Here is a 20,476-nt window from a genome sequence, read left to right as displayed (position 1 = left end):
TATCACCGACCTTCCCTTTTGTTCTCTCCTCCCCCTTTCCCTGCCTCTGCACATGCTTAAATTCTGTTACAGTTCTAACTTTTTATAGTTCCGATGAAAGGCTAACGACCTGAAATGTTAACTTTGTTTCTCTCTCCACAGCTGTTGCCTGACCTGCTGAATATTTCCAGCATTTTTATTTCAGATTTCCAGCATCGGCAGGATTTTGCTTTTTGATTCATATCTGATCTTGCCTTACTAAGTGTTTTCTCATCTGCTTTTGAAGAGATTGAAGAAACACGTGTGAAAGACATGAATATCCCGTTCAGATCATATGGGAATACTACTGTTACACCCTTGGGTTATATTCTCCTAGAACTAAATATGGAGCAGTACGGGCACAGTCCGAAATGTATGTCTGGTTATGGGAGCGACTTGCACTGCTGCAGCAATAAAAGCTAATGCAAAACCCTAGAATTCTAACAACCAGCAAGTATTAATGAACAGCAGCAAAAATTGCTAATGCAGCAAAATCTCCCTGCTACATGTACTTAATAGCTCCATACCACCAGCATTGTGCCAAAATAGTCAGATGTGCACAACATATAGCAAGAATAATTCTCCAAAACATACTCAGTAATTTTAAATGCATCAGTGAAGCTCCAGAATGATTGGCACAAAATACACCCAAGTTCCAATACCAACAGCCAGAATTCCCAAATACTCAAAACAGAGCAGCAAATCCCTAAAGCATGGTGATCCTCACCGCAAATTGTGAAGACTGCAAAAAGAAATAAGTATGGGGGGTGGGCACAGGAACTAGTGCCCAGGTCAGGAAGGTAAAAACAACCAGAAACGAGGAGTTAGAAGAAGCACTCGAGGAGCACAAGTTAATAAGAACATAAGAATTAGGAACAGGAGTAGGTCATCTAGTCCCTCGAGCCCGCTCCGCCATTCAACAAGATCATGGCTGATATGTCCGTGGACTCAGCTCCACTTACCCGCCCGCTCCCCATAACCCTTAATTCCCTTATTGGTTAAAAATCTATCCATTTGTGATTTGAATACATTCAATGAGCTAGCCTCAACTGCTTCCTTGGGCAGAGAATTCCATAGATTCACAACCCTCTGGGAGAAGAAATTCCTTCTCAACTTGGTTTTAAATTGTCTCCCCCGTATTTTGAGGCTGTGCCCCCTAGTTCTAGTCTCCCCGACCAGTGGAAACAACCTCTCTGCCTCGATCTTGTCTATCCCTTTCATTGTTTTAAATGTTTCTATAAAATCACCCCTCATCCTTCTGAACTCTGAGTAAAGACCCAGTCTGCTCAATCTATCATCATAAGGTAACCCTCTCATCTCCGGAATCAGCCTAGTGAATCGTCTCTGTACCCCCTCCAAAGCTAGTATATCCTTCCTAATGTAAGGTGACCAAAACTGCACACAGTACTCCAGGTGCAGCCTCACTAATACCCTGTACAGTTGCAGCAGGACCTCCCTGCTTTTGTACTCCACCCCTCTCACAATGAAGGCCAACATTCCATTCGCCTTCCTGATTACCGGCTGCACCTGCAAACTAACTTTTTGGGATTCATGCACAAGGACCCCCAGGTCCCTCTGCACCGCAGCATGTTGTAATTTCTCCCCATTCAAATAATATTTCCTTTTACTGTTCCCCCCCCCCCCCCCCCCCCAAGGTGGATGACGTCACATTTTCCGACATTGTATTCCATCTGCCAAACCTTAGCCCATTTGCTTAACCTATCTAAATCTCTTTGCAGCCTCTTTGTGTCCTCTACACAACTCGCTGTCCCACTAATCTTTGTGTCATCTGCAAATTTTGTTACACTACACTCGGTCCCCTCTTCCAGGTCATCTATGTATATTGTAAACAGTTGTGGTCCCAGCACAGATCCCTGTGGCACACCACTAACCACCGATTTCCAACCTGAAAAGGACCCATTTATCCCAACTCTCTGCTTTCTGTTAGCCAGCCAATTCTCGATCCATGCGAATACATTTCCTCTGACTCCGCGTACCTCTATCTTCTGCAGTAACCTTTTGTGTGGCACCTTATCGAATGCCTTTTGGAAATCTAAATACATCACATCCATCGATACACCTCTATCCACCATGCTCGTTATATCCTCAAAGAATTCCAGTAAATTAGTTAAACATGATTTCCCCTTCATGAATCCATGTTGCGTCTGCTTGATTGCACTATTCCTATCTAGATGTCCCGCTATTTCTTCCTTAATGATAGCTTCAAGCATTTTCCCCACTACAGATGTTAAAATAACCAGCCTATAGTTACCTGCCTTTTGTCTGCCCCCTTTTTTGTTTTAAACAGAGGCATTACATTAGCTGCTTTCCAATCCGCTGGTACCTTCCCAGAGACCAGAGAATTTTGGTAGATTATAACGAATGCATCTGCTATAACTTCTGCCATCTCTTTTAATACCCCTGGGATGCATTTCATCAGGACCAGGGGACTTGTCTACCTTGAGTCCCATTAGCCTATGCAGAACTACCCCCCTAGTGATAGTGATTATCTCAAGGTCCTCCCTTCCCACATTCCCGTAACCAGCAATTTTTGGCATGGTTTTTGCGTCTTCCACTGTAAAGACCGAAGCAAAATAATTGTTTAAGGTCTCAGCCATTTCCACATTTCCCATTATTAAATCCCCCTTCTCATCTAAGGGACCAACATTTACTTTAGTCACTCTTTTCCGTTTCATATATCGGTAAAAGCTTTTACGATCTATTTTTATGTTTTGCGCAAGTTTACTTTCATAATCTATCTTTCCTTTCTTTATTGCTTTCTGTGTCATTCTTTGCTGTCGTTTAAAAGTTTCCCAATCTTCTAGTTTCCCACTAACCTTGGCCACCTTATACGCATTGGTTTTTAATTTGATACTCTCCCTTATTTCCTTGGTTATCAACGGCTGGTTATCCCTTCTCTTACTGCCCTTCTTTTTCAGTGGAATATATTTTTGTTGAGCACTATGAAAGAGCTCCTTAAAAGTTCTCCACTGTTCCTCAATTGTGCCACCATTTATAGTCTGTGTTCCCAGTCTACTTTAGCCAACTCTGCCCTCATCCCACTGTAGTCCCCTTTGTTTAAGCATAGTACGCTCGTTTGAGACACTACTTCCTCACCCTCAATCTGTATTACAAATTCAACCATACTGTGATCACTCATTCCGAGAGGATCTTTTACTAGGAGATCATTTATTATTCCTGTTTCATTACACAGGACCAGATCTAAGATAGCTTGCTCCCTTGTAGGTTCTGTAACATACTGTTCTAAGAAACAATCCCGTATGCATTCTATGAATTCCTCCTCAAGGCTACCCCGTGTGATTTGATTTGACCAATCGATATGTAGGTTAAAATCCCCCATGATTACTGCCATTCCTTTTTCACATGACTCCATTATTCCCTTGATTATTGCCCGCCCCACCATGAAGTTATTATTTGGGGGCCTATAAACTACGCCCACCAGTGACGTTTTCAACTTACTATCTCTAATCTCCACCCACAATGATTCAACATTTTGTTCATTAGAGCCAATATCATCTCTCACAACTGCCCTGATATCATCCTTTATTAACAGAGCTACCCCACCTCCCTTCCCTTCTTGTCTATCTTTCCGAATTGTTAGATACCCTTGTATGTTTAATTCCCAGTCTTGGTCCCCCTGCAACCACGTTTCTGTAATGGCCACCAAATCATACCCATTTGTAATGATTTGTGCCGTCAACTCATTTACTTTATTTCGAATGCTGCGTGCGTTTAGGTGGAGTGTTTTAATACTGTTTGGATCAGGTGGCCTGCCAAAAGACAATGGGGGAAGCTGAGGTGAAAAAGTCGAAGAACTGATGGCTACGAAAGGGTGGCCAAAACAATCAGAAAAAAATTTCAGGGTAGGTGGAAAAACTGCTTGGAAAGGGGAAATCCAGAATAGGAGATGTGAAGAATGGGCGAGGGAGCACACAAAGACTTGGCAAGGGAATATTGAGGACTTACAGGGCAGCAGGGCCAAAGTGGATGAAAACTGAGGTCAGGAGAGAGAAGGCAAGAGGCTAAACGGTTCCAAGATTGTGAATAAATAAGTAAAAGTAAAGTAAAAAAAAAATCAATAAGAAAATTTACTGAACACTTGGAATGTCCAACCAATGCAAATCAACACAATGTTGAACTAAAACAGTAAGATAGTCAGATGAAATTGTAATCCACTGGAGCAGAGAAGGCTATGGAGACCTAATGGAGGTTTTCAAAATGAATTAAGGTATTTGACTGGTGCCAGATTCCTGGCCTCTTCCCTACTGCTATCAGGCCTGGAAGCCCCTCCCAGTACTTAAACCAGCTCAGAAGCATGCCTCCCCCTAAATTCTAACTTTCTTTTGTTAAGAAGTGTACTTTGACAAAAGCATCCATCAACTCTATCCCGCATTAATTAAAAAATATAAACAAGATTAGAATAGAACATTAACAAGGCCAATTTATGCTAATTACTGCCGCTTACATAATAGCACAACTTAGAAATAAAAATTGATATAACATTTAAAACATGCACTAATGGTAGCTATGCTTCGGAGAAAGTTGTTCTTGTATTATAAAGGTGTACAGTATAGGCTCAGTAACTATACTTCAGTCTGATTTAAGTATAGTGCAAATTAGTTATAAAATCTATGGTTTGAGAGATACTTTGTTCACATTCACAAATCCAGGGCCTTACTTAAAAAATATAACCAATTTTGTTCTGCGACGTCGAACAGTAACACAAAACTGCAACACATGAACACATTACCTGGACAAAAAAATGATTGCATTTATTTTTATATAAAAACACATGAACATTAAGCAATAGATATAAAATTGTATGCGGCATAGTAAAGAAATGCACCTGCTCACCCCTTACAGCAACAGTTGTGCCAATCTGCTCATCTTTGGAAACCCTTGAGCTCCTGAGAACAGGCCCAGCAGGTAGGATAGTGGTTCTGAGGAGATCATTATACTAACATTTATACCATCTGGGATCACTGTCCAGAATTATTAAAAGGAAGTGTGTAGAATGATGCTGTAACCCATTTCAGTATTTAACTGGCTGGGAGGGGTACACCAAGAACCTCAGGATGAAGCACCTGTAGGACATAGGACAGTTGAGGCATGCCCTATGCAGCCTCCACCTAGAACTGGGAAAGTACCAACATCTACCCCACCCCCTTTTCCAGGAGGCTCATACAAAGATCTCCACCCACCAACCCCATAAATATCATTTTGGGGGCAGGCAGATGCATGATGAAAGACTTGCTCCCAACAACAGAGGAAAGTGAAGCAATCCAACACCATGCACAGAAAGGGCAAGGTAGCCCTTGTGGGATAATATTCCCCCTCCCGGCCCCTGTCCGTTACTCCCGTAATGGCCATCTGATCCACAAGTGTGTAGAAATGCTTCAGAGGAATCTCAAAAATATTATTTATTTTATTACATTGCACAAACAGCCCTTTCTGTAGTGGAAATGAATACATGTAGCAACCAGACTAGGCAGTCAATTCATATAATTTTATTTACTTACTGCAGCTGTCTGAGAAAATGTTGGATGATGTAGGCCATTCTTTCTATCAGCTGAAGTATAACTAAATTCAAGTCAATGGGAAACTTTTTTTCTAGCTTGCATTTAATAAAATAAATCAATCTAAATACTCTGAAAATATGCAAACCTAGACTCCATTAAAAAAATTTTAAAACTTGAACATACATTACAGAGCTGCTGAAATTGCCAAATCTCTAGAAAGACAAACATACAGAAACCACTTGCATTTATACAGAATCTTTCACAGCTTCAGGATGTCCCAATGCACTTCAATGAATTGCTGTTGAAGTGTTGTCACTGTTATATAGGGAAACACAGCAATTTGCTCAAGCGAAAAAAGAAAAGCATCTAGTTTGCGGCAATACATATTTCCTTATTATTGCAATTGAGGTAAGTAACCAGAAAATGGAAGAAATAAATATTGGAACAGAGTGGGCCATATGGGATTTAGGACTACTGCTCACGCATAGGAGAAACATCAACATGGACTGGTGGGGCCAAACAGTCTCATTCTGTATTGTAATTTTTATGTAATTCTATGTAGCTCCATATTCTTCTTTGAATAATGCCATGGAATCATATATATCCACTTGAACAGAAAGTTAGGGCCTTAGTTTAGCATCATCCGAAAGGTGCCACTGAAGTGTTAACCCAGGTATGTGGTCAAGTTTTGGGTTGAATGCAGTTTGAACCTACAACTGTCTGTCTCAGTGGTGAAAGTGCAAACATTGAGCTAAACTAACACTTTACTAAAGGACCAATATTAACCATACTCATGACGGGCGAGAGGGGGGTCAGGAGTTAAATCAAATTCACGAGTCACCAAGAAATCAAATAGGGAATGCAGAAGCAACATCTTTACCCAGAATAGTGAGAATGTGGAACTTGTTACCACAGGGAGTAGTTGAAGTGAATAATATAGATGCATTTAAGGGCAGTAAGATAAGCATATGAGGGATGAGGGAATAGAGGGTTATGCTGATAGAATATGATGAGGAAGGATGGGAGGAGGCTTGAGTGGAGGATTAAGGCCAGCATGGACTGGCTGGGCCGAATAGCCGGTTTCTGTGCTGTATACTCTATGTAAAGCCACCGCGCACATTTCCATTTTTACCACGGTGGATATTGGGGTGTCCAAGTAGGCCTCTCTGGAGAGGTGGGTCTATCATTATATTTAAATGAGGCTCCATTCATGCATTTATTGCACTCAGCAGTACTTCAAGGGATGCCTCATTAAATTGGGGAGCAACCTTTGCCCTCCCCGATGCCATTCCTACTTCTATTTGACTTCATTCAATTCCTTCAAATTGCATCTGTGAAAATAGTCGAAGTGATATCATGATATATGGGTCCGCATCATGCCCACTCACGCACAATGGAAACATTCCCACAAATCTTCCACGTTTCTCACCCACGGTCACCCCCCCACTCCTGTGATAGTATTGGTCCATATATTTCAGCATTCGAGAGAACCCATTGACTGGAACTTGCTTTAAAAGGTAGAATTAGTAAATAAGTCAGTGATTCCCTTATAAAGGATCAACATTTATAAGTAAGATCAATAAGAAAACAGAATAAAATTACATCGGATTTTATTTGACTGTCAAAATATTCACTAAAAAAAGTGTTTGACAAAGAACCAGCCATGTAGATCAATGTTAACGCTGCAAAAGCCACATATTCCGAACTTCTGTGACAATGCATCTTTCCCCATTATTCAATGTTCTGTCGATATAATCTAATAGTAAAAAGTACCATCAATACCGATACAGAATGAAAACATTAGAAAGATCATTTTCATGATTGGAGCAGTAAGATGAATGAAAATGGGCAGCATTTTTAGAACATGACTTTAGAACCCTACAACAGGCTAAGTAGTTCATTATAGGTCTATTTCAAAAAATTTAAATCCAGCCAAGCCAGACTGCAAAGGATCCTGATTTTTCCTGATGGGAGTTATTCTCACTCGTTTCCTTAGTGCAAGTGAAATGACTGCAAGAGAAAAATTTAATCCGTGCTAACAAGCCAGGGTATTGGCCCAGGCTGAAGCCAAATGAGTGTATGGGTCATGCAGAGCAGACATTAATAAAATTAGACTGCAAGCTGCAATGCAAATTCAGCCCATGTATAGTCACTGTAACTGACCAACTCTAACCTCTGGAAATTATGCTTTAAAGGCTCAGTTTCAAATATAAAATATCCTAGTACCAACTGAAACCATTCATATAGAATCTCGAGACCAGTATATATGATAGTGAATCAGTGACAACATATAGTCACTGTTTAATCACAAGTACAAGACCAATAATTCATAAGTGCTGCAAATGAGAGAGTTATGAAAGTCTTCCCCATCAATTAAAGAAGCAATTAGGTTGCACCATCACTCAGCTGGATATTCTAATTATTGCATAGGTTGGGTTTAAAAAAAAATCAAATCAATTATTCTGGTACATTCCTTTACCCACTATCAATTTATTTTAGTGTGTGAAAAAATTCAACCATACCCAGAACAAAATCCATTCTACTGAAAACATAAACCAGTTTCTATAATAATGCAAGTAATGATTTAAATACTAAACTATAAAATAGTTTACTAAAATTTTCTTTCAAAGAAAATATTTTTTTAAATTATAATTTAAGACATGTTTGGCAATAACTGTGGCCTGCAATGTTGAACAATGTACAAATGATCCTAGTTACAGTCTGTCACAGTTTAATTGCTGTAAAAATTTGATTTCAAAAGAATCCTCAGTCTGCTGCAGGTGTCTACTCATTTTAGAGCCCATTCTTGATCAATTCTTGGGTCCCATTCTCATCTATAATCAGCGGAGGCCGGAAGTCTCGTCCTTCAACGTACTTATCCAGACCCTGAAACACAAATTTCAGTTTTAATTCCAGCAGTGGGACTGTTTAGTTGTAGGAGCAGTATGAGAATACTGCCGTTCATATGAAATTAAAAGCAATTCTCAGGGTGGTGTTATGGGTTAGAACAATGTCTCGTCACTTCTGGCTTGAAATTAAGGTCAGATTAAAAGGAAACGTCTCCCTCTCTGGCTGCCATCTAGAAGAGTCCCACATGCAGTGAATATTGGTAGCCTCAATTGAGCTCCGAGCAGGGGTGAACCTATAGTACAACACTCTCAACTCTCATAGTTCAGAACAACTGACAAAGTTGTCAATCTCATTCAGAGGTCAAAGGGATAGCTGAGGTGGAAAGTGGAAACGCTTGTATTCAGGGAGTTCTTCTGATACTGGGATTAAGGGACATAATGGGATGATTTCCTTGGTGTTCTTCTGTGAAACAGAACTGGTTTAAATAAAAAGGGTTTACAATTTTGCTGCATGCAAAGGAAATCATTCCCCCATTGTTAGAAGAAGCAAGAAAATACATTTATTCTGCACATGGCCCAATACATTGCGTGTGGACTTAGAATGCTCGAGCTAGATAGTAGGGAACCAACATGTTCCATTCTTCTTTGGAAAGCACTGAAATTTATGAAAAACATTTTTTAATTTACGCCTTTATATGGTATAATATTCAGACATAGGATCAGACATCACATGGCAGTCCTAGCCAATACCCCCACTTGACACGGTAAGGGAAAGGCTGCTTCACTGAAATGAGAGCCATCTCAAGCTTCTAAGACTCCAGAGAAACCTTCCTTGCCAGAGTTCTCAACCTTGTCTTACTCAAGGAGCATTGTGTAGTAATAGTAGTAGTGTTAATAGTAGATTAGCTGGCATAAAGGATGCAAGTAGTATTTATAGATCAGGTGTATGGATGTGTGTAATAATTGAATCTAATTACTTGTACCATTTCTATATTTGTTTTATTGGACTGTGTAATTATTTTACTTGTAGTAAATCTGACTAGTTTAAAAAATTTTTTAACGACTTTAAAAAAAAGTAATTCCCAGGATGCCAGCATGTTTTGCCCATCCCTATTTGCCCTAGAGGTGGTGGTGGTGGACCTTCTTAGTGAATGGCTGCAGTCCATGTGGTAAAGGCGTGCCCACAATGCTGTTACATAGGAGGTGCCAGGCTAATGACTCATTGACAATGAAGGAACAGTGATATGTGTTCAAGTCAGGATGGTGAGAGACTTTGAGGGGACCTTGGGAGTGATCGTGTACCTGTTGCCGTTGTTCTTGAACGTGGTAGAGGTTGTAGGTTTTGAGCTATTGCTAAAGAAGCCATGGCGTGTTGCTGCAGTATGTCCTATAGATAGGACACACTGCAGCCATGGTACGCCAATGGTGGAGGGAGTGGATGTTTAAGCCAGTGGACGGGGTGCCAATCAAGCGGACTGCTTTGTCCAGGATAATGTTGAGCTTCTTGAGCATTATTGGAGCTGCATCCATCCAGGCAAGTGGAGAGTATTCCATCACACTCCTGACTTGTGCCTTGTAGGTGGTAGAGACCACCTTTGGGGAGTCAGGTGAGCTACTCGCTGCAGAATACCCAGCCTCTGATGCCATTGAATGTCATGGGGAGGTGGTTATACTCTATCTTGTTGGAGATAGTCATTGCCGGACATTGAGGAAGCCATTGATGAAGCACCTGAAAATAGTTGGGTCTAGGGATTAGACTTTCCCGAGAGCCCCTCAACGCCCGATTACCTGGCCAGAAAAACTGCTAACATTTTGCAAGTAACGCTGGCGAAAATTTCCAATAATTAAGTTAAAAATAATTGCCCGGCGAGAAAATGGATCTTACACCAGGATTCGCGGCGGTTAAGGGGAAACTAAGTAAAATGGGCAGTTCTTAAATTTAAAAAAAATTTCGTCCGAGGCTGCGGTTGGGGCTTATGGAGGGGGGAAAACTTTAAAAAAAAAAGTCACCATAAAAAAAATTAAGTTAAAAAACATTCCCAAAACACTTTTAAACCTAATCGTCGTTTTACAATTTAAAAAAAAAGAACCTTTAACTTACCTTTTCTTTGCAGAGTACTCACCTACTGCCCTGTTTAAGCAGCATTCAACAGGCGGTTCCCTCGGCGATCTGGACGGGGTTCCGTTGAGGCCAAATCTACGCCCTGGCGATTTTCTTGGCCGTGCAGGTCGGCGGTTTACTCCTGGCAGGCGTTGAGATTTGGGCGGTACCATTAAAAAACTAAGGGGGTAACTTTTGCCGGGTGGTTTCTCTAGCAAAAACAGCTGTACCGCCGAGAAAAATCGCCGAAAATGAAATAAAAGTTTAGCCCTTAGACACTTCTCTGAGGAACACTTGCAGCGATATTCTGGGGCTGAGAACAATCACTTTCCTTTGTGCCAGGTTGACTCCAGCCACTAGTAATTGTCAGATAATGTGGTACTTGATCGCTTTTTGGAGCAGAAAGGAAAATGTGGGAGGTATCTCACGTAGCTTTGGGTACTTTATAGTCCTGTGGTTTGCTATCCAATTCACTGCACTCATAAGGGTTCAGGTTTTGGTTTATAGATTTGATATGTTAATGGAAACTGCCTTTTTGCCGTGAAGTTAAGAATTGGAGGAAGAGCAAGTTGCAAGTCTGTCCCAAGTTAATCATCATACTGCACAAATACATTTCAGAATTCATCTTTCAAAGCCACTAATCAGTAGTTGTAACAAAATTGTTACAAAAATGGCTTTTAGACAAGTGGAAAAGATTTGCAATAAATCCCATATGTCTCAAACAGGAAGAGAAACATTCTCCAAACTCTTAATTTCCTCACTCCCACATATTGCCAGAATTTGGCTAAAAGCTTGTGCCAGGTTTAGTATAGTAACCATGAAGGGACTTGGGATGAACTGCAAGTCTCCTACTGTTTGAGCGAAGGTTGTTTTAAGTTCAGAATATTGAACTGTATATAACATTAGATTAGGACAGTTATTGACTTCTGAATTTAAAAGTCAATGGGCTCAATGTTCCCCAGTGATTTGCGCTTTTTTTTTTGAGCAGGCTGCTCTTTTTGGCTCAAGTTGAAAAAACACAATTTCCCCAATCAATTTGCAACAATGTAAGTCAGTTCGTTACGATTTTTTTATGTCAGTTTTTTTTTCAGTTAAACGGGTAACCAGCCACCTACGCCAATTAGGGAAGTTTGCCCAGCTGAGAGTTACTCCAGTTCTGCTTACGCCGGCGTATGTGGCCTCTGCTGAAAAACCTTCCGGAGAGTTAAGGAAATCGGCACAAGTAAGTAAATTGGCGCAGCAGATGCCCAGACACAAAGAATTGAAAAAAAACACAGCAGCAACTTACCTCCAACCCCACCCGAAGAGCTTGCCGGTCTGGTCTTATTCTCGGTCCCTGGTTGAGAGAGGGAGGGTGAGGGTGAGGGTGAGGGTGAGGGTGAGGGTGAGGGTGAGGGTGAGGGTGAGGGTGAGGGTGAGGGTGAGGGTGAGGGTGAGGGTGAGGGTGAGGGTGAGGGTGAGGGTGAGGGTGAGGGTGAGGGGGAAGTGTCCGGGGACCTAGATTGGGAGAATGGGATCGGACCAGCAAGCCCTTTGGGCGGGGTTGGAGGCAAGTTGGTGCTATGTGTTTTTCAATTCTTTTAATGTGTTGGGAGCTGGCTGTATGCTTCACTTTGAAGCTCGTGTTGTGTCCCTGGTTACCATGGCAGCCCGATCTTTTTCGCGCAGATCAAGGCTCCACCCCCAAAATTAAAGGTCGAGTTACGCCACGCCAAAATGAAGAAATCCAACAGGGAAAGGTAGAAATTTTTTTTTGCCGTACTTAGGCCCCCCCAAAAAATCGGGCGTAACTCTTCAAGTACGCCAAAAAATGCTTTGGGGAAAATTGAGCCCAATAAAACCTAATTTTTAGTGCCAATTTTGAGTTTAATTAATTTAACTTCAATCAAATATACTGGAATTTGCTCTTCATAATTCCAAAAATGGATATGCCACCTACCTGTCTTTACTCCTATTTTAGAATATAGAAAGCAAAATGTTGTTGTCGCCATGTGTCTCAGGAGCATTGCCTGCACTTCACAAAGGGAGCCATTTATGCATCCTGACCAATGGCCCATCTCCATTTTCCCCATGGACAACTGGTACCAGGAGGACAGGGTACTGCAATTTTAAGAGCAACAGGATTCCCCAATGTCCAATGAGCTATAGATTGTACCCATATAGCTGAAGGTGCTCCTTTGGCCAATCCCATCACATACAGTAATGCCCTCAATGCCCAGCACATCGGTGACCAGCAAACGAATGTTCACTTTTCTGGCAGCTGCCACATTACCTTTATTTTAAAGCAGTTCACCCACACTCTTTGACCCAGCAAGGCAAGTCTCTGGGTGGATCTTGGGAGAACAAGGCTACCCTCTACAGCAAAGACTGATGTGTAATTTATCAAGATACCAGTTGAACACTGCCTTAAGGTCCATTCTGTCACTGTCATCATAGAAAAAACAACTGGAAATTGGAAGGCAGTGTTTGGACTGATTTGGGGTGCTCTGCAATATATTCTGGCTAGAGTCTCATGCAATGTTGCCATTGAGCTGCATAGGATCAAGGTCCGGCACAGCTGGCTCACCGGCATTTAAATGGAAAAACCACACAGGTGTGGAATTTTGAATGGGCCTTGCGCCCGCGCCACCCGCCCCCCCCCCCCCCCCAAAAAGTTAGAGGGAACATTGGTCTCAAGGATTGTGCATGATGCACAACTTTGCCTTATATAAAGAGATCTTTTTATGGAGAATGCAGGCAACCAAAATCAGCGCGAGGCCTACCGCCTGAGATAGGCTTGTACTTCAACCACCCAAGGGAAGTCATAGTTAAAAATGGCGGCAGCTGGAGCTTTGGTCTAAATAGGGAAGTACCAACCTCATTTTGAGGCTGTTACTGGCCCGTTAATGCCAATTTGGTCAGGTGAGAATTGCCCCCCCCCCTCAATGTGAGGAAGCAAATAGCAAAGGAAGCAAACTCCGGTTGTACTGTCCAATGTGTACTGTCCAATGCACATGGATGCAGGCCCGAAAATAGTTCATGGACATTGCGAGAAGGAGAAAGGTAGGGCTCTGGTTGTTGTGTGCACCCAATACCTCACAATCTCTCCAAAAGTGGTCCTGAAAGCATCTGGTCTTCAATTCACTCCTAGAAGCTCCTAAGCTTCCATTTCTCCTTAGCCACTTGAAGCATGTTTCTCTCTTACCAGACTCACCCTTCAGGAACAGGCTTCTTCAACGCAACTTGTCAGTATGTTATAACCCTCACCCAGGTTTCATTTCTTATGAAAACAGACCACAACAGAAATCTGTACTTGGTAATGGGCTGGGGGGGGGGGGGGCAAGAGCTTAGTATCCGATGGCTCCTTCCAGAATACTACGATATAACATTCTACCAGAAGGACTCGCACACAATCTTTCCAGAAGCACTAGAAACATGTCCTTTTCACATCTTTGTAAGATCTCCACAGAGCTGGGGCCTCCTGGGACTCACCCGATGCGAGACCCTGGAGAAATATTAGCACAGCTACTACCATGTGAATGCATTTATCCTACCCACTCATCAGCTCAGAGACATCCACCGCTGAAGCTCACAATGGTAGGCTTTTTGGCTACTTCATAAGTTTTTAGATCAAATAAGATTTTCAAAGCTGAATTTCCATAGCTTTGAGACTTGCCTGACTATATTTGTTGTCGCAGTTTATAATATTTTCAGTAACTGACCAACTCGCACAATAATTGCAAGATTCGCTTCAAAGCTCCTCTCTGTTAAACAAACAAACTCACCTCTCCAGCATAAGATACAAGTGCAGAAATTTCACATTTGATTGGAAGATCGGTCAACTCTTTCATACTGAAAAGTAAAATATGATTTTCAGCAACTTATTAAAAGAATTCTCCCAGCAAATACCAAATCTCCTCAGAATCTATTCACCACAATTCTCGCATAACCACCCTGTACAAAATAGCATACAATAAAGGCTCAAAAATATATTTTAATACTTTGAAAGACTCAAGTTAAACCAGAAAAAGATAAATAGATTAGAATTGTAAACAACTGTATCCCCCATTTGGAGGTAGCTGGAACTAAGTGTGTGCATTTCCATACCAATTTTACGTCACAGAGCAGTGGTTTCTACTTGCCTGTGATGCTAATATAAAGCAATCTCATTCACTATGGATCACAGTGGTAGCTAAACTCCCAACTTGAGGTTTCACACTCATTGAAGATCTCTGTCTACAACCATGATCTTTTGCAGATGAATCAAAACTTCAGTATAGTAAGTGGAGGGAACATTTCATATTGAACACCTTAAAAATATCAAATCAGCGTGCAATTTAGAATAATGGCAAATGCAAACTCTTGTTTTAATAATATATCCGTTTCCTTTTACTTAAACACTCAGTTATAAGAAATGTGAATGTTAGAACAAAGGGATTTAAGTTCATTCCCGTATCAGATTTAAGTTCATTCCCGTATCAGTAAGTAAAGATATTGTTTGGAAGAACCTCAATTGAAGTGAAACCAAATTAGGGAGCAATTTCACTTTTAATTTACTTTGTGGAGTATCAATACACTCTAATCCACTTTTTCTATTCAATAACCCTCAACCCTAAAGGGATCAAATGAATTACCCATCATTTTAAAAGGGAACTTTGATTAATATATTTGTGGATAGATTCTTTAGAAGATATAGCACCGCTGAATTAAAAGCCCCAAACCAACCACCAATACTCAAGTTAACATGCTAAAATATGCTCATGCATGCAACCTTGTTCAGTGTTAGTATGTGTCTTTCACCGCCAATCTATTAAAGCCAGCACTTACCTGCAACTGCCAATGTCTAAATCCAGTTGTTGGATTAAAGGACTACACTATGAAAACATGGGCTCAATTATGCTCAATTTTTACAAGAGAAACATTGACTGAATATACCATTCTAAAAATTATGGGCCAAATCCAATATTTCAGTGGTTTGAGGAGATGTACACCCACGAATGGAATGATAGTGATTCATCAAGCAAAATAAAAATAAACTGCAAACGATTCTCAAATTAAGAACAAACTGTGAAAAAGAGCAAGTCTGTTTTGATTTCCTGATATTTTGAAAATCAGTCTAGATAAGTACGGGGAAACTTTGCATTGCTTTTGTTTACAAGAGAGAATGATGAGACCTGTAAAGAAAATAGAGTTCTTGTAAAAATAACAAAACTCAGATCAGATCTGTGGGTGACTACCGCTCACATATTCTTAAGTACCAACTCATTTATAGTGTAACTGCAAGGAGACTTATGCTCTGCTGCATTTAAGGCAACTCCTACAGATTTCTCTGTACAAATAGATCACAATGCAGGGACGATAAATTTGGACTACCATAACAAAAGTAGCGGACCCTACATAATCTATACAAGCCCTTTTAACGCGATCAGATTTTCAATGGATATTAATGGTCATAGCAGGGAGCGGGACTACACAATATACAAAACATGCTTATAGAATCTTGCTTTGCCTTATGAGCATTTACACACTGGCAGTACAAAGAGGCAAGTCTTTCCCTAAATCTAGAGTGGTTTTTTTAGTCAGCATGAAAGCAGCCACGACCCTCCACCATGCATTAAACTGAACCCAAAATATTTACTTGTCATTGACAACACCAGTGACTGCTTCTGACATTCCAGTTGTCGAACTGCCACATGGGAAGAAAGTGTGAGTTAATGGGAAAATAAAATGCAACAATACCACAATGTTACAAATCAATTTGGGATTGAAATAAAATTGAACAAACAAAATTGCACATGATAATGCCTGAAAGTAAATTTTTATAAATTTTAAAGACAATGATAAAGGATGGCTAACTAAGCTTTTTCCCTCCCAGTAAGTTTCTCCTCATTCTCTCCTAAGAGATCATACATTTTTTTCCACTGGTGTAATAAACTAGACTGGCTCGTCTGCTGCAGTTAGAAAATAGACTCAAACTACAAATTTCATGTATCAGACGCCTCAAACAGAATGTAGGCGTCATACAATAGTTGTAAATAATTAAACATAGCATTCAATGTTCATTAAGTTTTTATAAAAATTATAGATTAAAGTCATAGATTTTCTGGATATTATATTGTATAGGTTTTCACCACTTTATCTGAACATAAGACATATTAATACAGATCCACATCATTTGGGGAAAATAAACTCAAAATGTTCAGTATTTTTTATCCACTAGCATTATTTTACAAAAATGTGAATGTGAAGTTCAAATTTTTGTACCACATGATAAAGGAAACATTTCAAGAAAAACTCAACAATAATGAGGCATCCTATTAGTTTCCTCAAAATCTGGAAAATTCTTGAGCTCAGAATAGTGATAATCCACCATGAGCTCATACCACATTGTGTACATTGGGATTGTTAAACTGAAGTATGAAATAGCCACACAGGACATGGGAAACATATTTTATACATTAACAGCTGTTAAAAGTAAATTAATTGGGAAGCTATGTTGAAATTAAATCTAAATGCCATTGTTTATGGCTCTAACAACGATAGCCTCTTTTGTGTTCATGTAAAAACACACATCAAGTACATGTAGCGTACAGACAACTGAGCCTAGATTTTCCGATCTCCGATATTTTAACATTGTTGATAACTCATTTACTTTCAATGGTTACTGCAGCTGTTAAGACAACACCAATTGGAAAATCTAGACTTTCCGACGTCCCGAATCCGGAAACGCCTGGGCCGAGGTAAGGGATGGGGGGTCCGGCGGCCTAGCAGGGGGGGGGGGGGGGGGCAGGGCGAGAGTCCGGCAGCCCAGCCTGGGGGGGGTCTGGCATTGGGTCCGGATTACGGAACATTACAATTTCGGAACTCCGGATTTCGGATGCTCAACCTGTAATGCTATGCCAAAGCAAAATATTGATGGCATCTTTACGAGATTCAGGAACAAAAAGTGCAGGATATATGAAGCCTCTGATACATTTGTAAACTGGGTTTCTGCTACCTACTCCCACTATTACAACAGCTGATCAGAAGAACCCCCAAGAAAATTCCCACTGATTATTTTCAATTTTATATCAGACAAGTAGTGATGCAAAACCATAGAAGACAGATGCACACATTGGAAGTTTGAAAGGGGAGGTCTTACACTTCTGAAATGAAATGGGTTTATTTAGATAGGAACTCATGTACGACATCCAAAACATCAATAATTTTTTTTTTTTTAGATATTTATTCTCGGGATATGGTTGTCGCTGGCAAGGCCAGAATTTATTGTCCATCCTTAGATGGCCTTGAGAAAGTGGTGGTGGTTAGCCTTTTTCTTGAACCACTGCAGTCAGTGTGCTGAAGGTTCTCGCATAATGCGGTTAAACCCTACTTAATTGTCTACCTGGGAATTGCAGGAATCCTTGTTCCATTTTCATCAACAAAGTGCCCGCCTGCATTTAGCACCCAGCGATGGTGCAGGGACATCAGTGCATGACGTGCTGTAGTTGGCGTGTCTTTCCCGTCCTGACTATCTGCATTCTTCAGTGGAGAAAACTCATCTTCTCGCAAGACTTCGAACACTACAAATTTCCTATGAAAATATACTTTAGTCACCTTTATGATGCAGAAACTGTTAAAATTATCCCAAAGAAAGAAAACGCAGTATACATTCTTGAAAATATATAGTAATTATAGTTACATGACAAAGCTTACATTATTCCAGAATGATAGGAAAAAAAAGGTAACCTTTCACTACCCTATCACCAGGAAATTCAAATGGTCAGATAATTTAGTACTTTCTCCCTTATCTATAAGAGACTCTACCGCTGAGAAATAGGAATATTTAAAATCAGATAAATGAATTGGCTGGGTGAGAAACAATGCGCCTTATAAAATGGTAAATGTTGTGATGAGCAACTAAAACAAGCTGTGCATTCCAGGTTCAGCCCTGTGACCCCTGCAGTGAAGTATATTCCTTAAAAAAAAAATCTCAGATGAGTAAATTAAATTTGTACTTGAGAACAATATCAATTGGGGTGTAACACGAGAACTGAATAATAAGAAAATGATTGATCAAATGTATGTGTACTGAATGCATGAAATACCCTGCTCAAGGCAGATTCTGGATAAGACGAATTCTAGTAGAAGCCAACATGACCACTAGAATTAAGCTCAACCAAGATCCAGGATGATGAAAATCACTCCCATCTCCCAGTGATAAAATGCCATGCAATAGCAGGACCAGTCATAGGGAATACAACGAGGATTGCTAACCTTTGAGATGGGAACAGTGATATAGGGGTCACATTTCAGCTCGAGTTGCTCCTATTTTTTTGGAGCAACTGGTTTAGAATGGAGTATCTTAGAAATTGTAATTCTCAGCATTTAGTTTGCTCCAGTTCTAGTCAGTTAGAACAGTTTCAGTTTGGAACAGATTTTTTTTTCCAAAAGGGGGCATGTCTGGCCACTTACGCCAGTTTTGAAAGTTTAGGCAGTGAAAATTTACTCCAAACTAACTTAGAATGAAGTGTAGATTTTTGTACGCTCAGAAAAACCTTGCCTACACTTTACAAATCAGGCGTAGGGAACGGGCGGGGGAAGGGAAGTTTACAAACATGAAACACTTCAGTTTTACAAATAAAGAGCCATCATCAATAATAAATGATAAATACATCAATAAATCAACCAAAAGAAAAATATATATTTTTTGAAATCAATAAATAAAAAATTAAGTTTCTACTCACTGACTGCAGCACCGGGAGCCCTCCAACAGTGTGTGCCTCTTTCTCTGTCAGTGTGTTTCAGACGGGGGAAGGTGAGGGAGGGAAGGAAGGGAGGGAGGGAGGGAAGAGGGAGGGAAGGAAGGGAGGGAAGAAGGGGGAGAGAGGGAAGGAAGGAAGAGGGAAGGAAGGAAGGGAAGGAAGGAAGGGAAGGAAGGGAAGGAAGGGAAGGAAGGGAAGGAAGGGAAGGAAGGGAAGGAAGGGAAGGGAGAGGGAGGGAAGGAAGGGAAGGAAGGAAGGGAGAGGGAGGGAAGGAAGGGAGGGAAGGGAGGGAAGGAAGGAAGGAAGGAAGGGAAGGAAGGAAGGAAGGAGAAAAGGAAGGAAGAGAGGGGAAGGAAGGAAGGAAGGAAGGAAGGAAGAGAGGGAAGGAAGGAAGGAAGGAAGGAAGGAAGGAAGGAAGGAAGGAAGGAAGGAAGGAAGGAAGGAAGGAAGGAAGGAAGGAAGGTGGAGGGAAGGAAGGAAGGAGGGTGGAAGGGAAGGAAGGAAGGAAGGAGGGAAGGGAGAGGGAAGGGAAGGAAGAGGGGAGAGAAGGCAGGAAGGGAGAGGGAGGGAAGGCAGGAAGGAAGAGGGAGGGAAGGCAGGAAGGGAGAGAAGGAAGGAAGGAAGGAAGGAAGGAAGGAAGGAAGGAAGGAAGGAAGGAAGGAAGGAAGGAAGGAAGGAAGGAAGGAAGGAAGGAAGGAAGGGAGAGGGGGAGGGAGGGAAGGGAAGCAAGAGGGAAGGAAGGGAGAGAGGGAGTGAGGGAAGGAAGGGGGAGGGAAGGAAGGGGGAGGGAAGGAAGGAAGGAAGGAAGGGGGAGGGAAGGAAGGAAGGAAGGAGGGAAGGAAGGAAGGAAGGAAGGAAGGAAGGAAGGAAGGAAGGAAGGAAGGAAGGAAGGAAGGAAGGAAGGAAGGAAGGAAGGAAAGGAAGGAGTGAAGGGAAGGAAGGGAGTGAAGGGAGGGAAGGGAAGGAAGGGAGTGAAGGGAAGGAAGGGAGGGAAGGGAAGGAAGGGAGTGAAGGGAAGGAAGGGAGTGAAGGGAAGGAAGGAGTGAAGGGAAGGAAGGGAGTGAAGGAAGGAAGGGAGGGAAGGGAAGGAAGGGAGTGAAGGGAAGGAAGGGAGGGAGGGTGGTGGGGGAAGGGAAGGATAAAAAAAAGGGAAGGGAAGGGAGGAAGGGAGGAAGGTTGGGTGTGGGTAGGGTAGGGTAGGAAGGTGTGGGAGGTTGGGTAGGTTGGGAGTGGGAGTGGGATGGT

General features: G+C 41.4%; 1 protein-coding gene across 1 annotated transcript in view; it reads right to left on the bottom strand.

Annotated features, from left to right (window-relative positions):
• Positions 1–7,151: 7,151 nt before the first annotated feature.
• The window catches only part of LOC139269160 (UDP-N-acetylhexosamine pyrophosphorylase-like), a 28,371-nt gene continuing 15,046 nt past the window's right edge, over positions 7,152–20,476 (bottom strand). The window contains exons 3-6 of the mRNA XM_070888260.1: positions 17,872–18,099; positions 16,126–16,173; positions 14,273–14,339; positions 7,152–8,444 (exon numbers count right to left, since the gene is read on the bottom strand). Of these exons, the coding sequence (XP_070744361.1) occupies positions 8,352–8,444; positions 14,273–14,339; positions 16,126–16,173; positions 17,872–18,099 (436 nt within the window). The 3' untranslated portion in view covers positions 7,152–8,351. The remainder of the gene's footprint in view (positions 8,445–14,272; positions 14,340–16,125; positions 16,174–17,871; positions 18,100–20,476) is intronic.

The sequence above is a fragment of the Pristiophorus japonicus genome, chromosome 8 (assembly GCF_044704955.1).
Source record: "Pristiophorus japonicus isolate sPriJap1 chromosome 8, sPriJap1.hap1, whole genome shotgun sequence".
Lineage (NCBI taxonomy): Eukaryota > Metazoa > Chordata > Chondrichthyes > Pristiophoridae > Pristiophorus > Pristiophorus japonicus.
The sequence above is the reverse complement of the archived record's forward strand: the minus strand, read 5'-3'. Positions and strand labels throughout refer to the sequence as shown.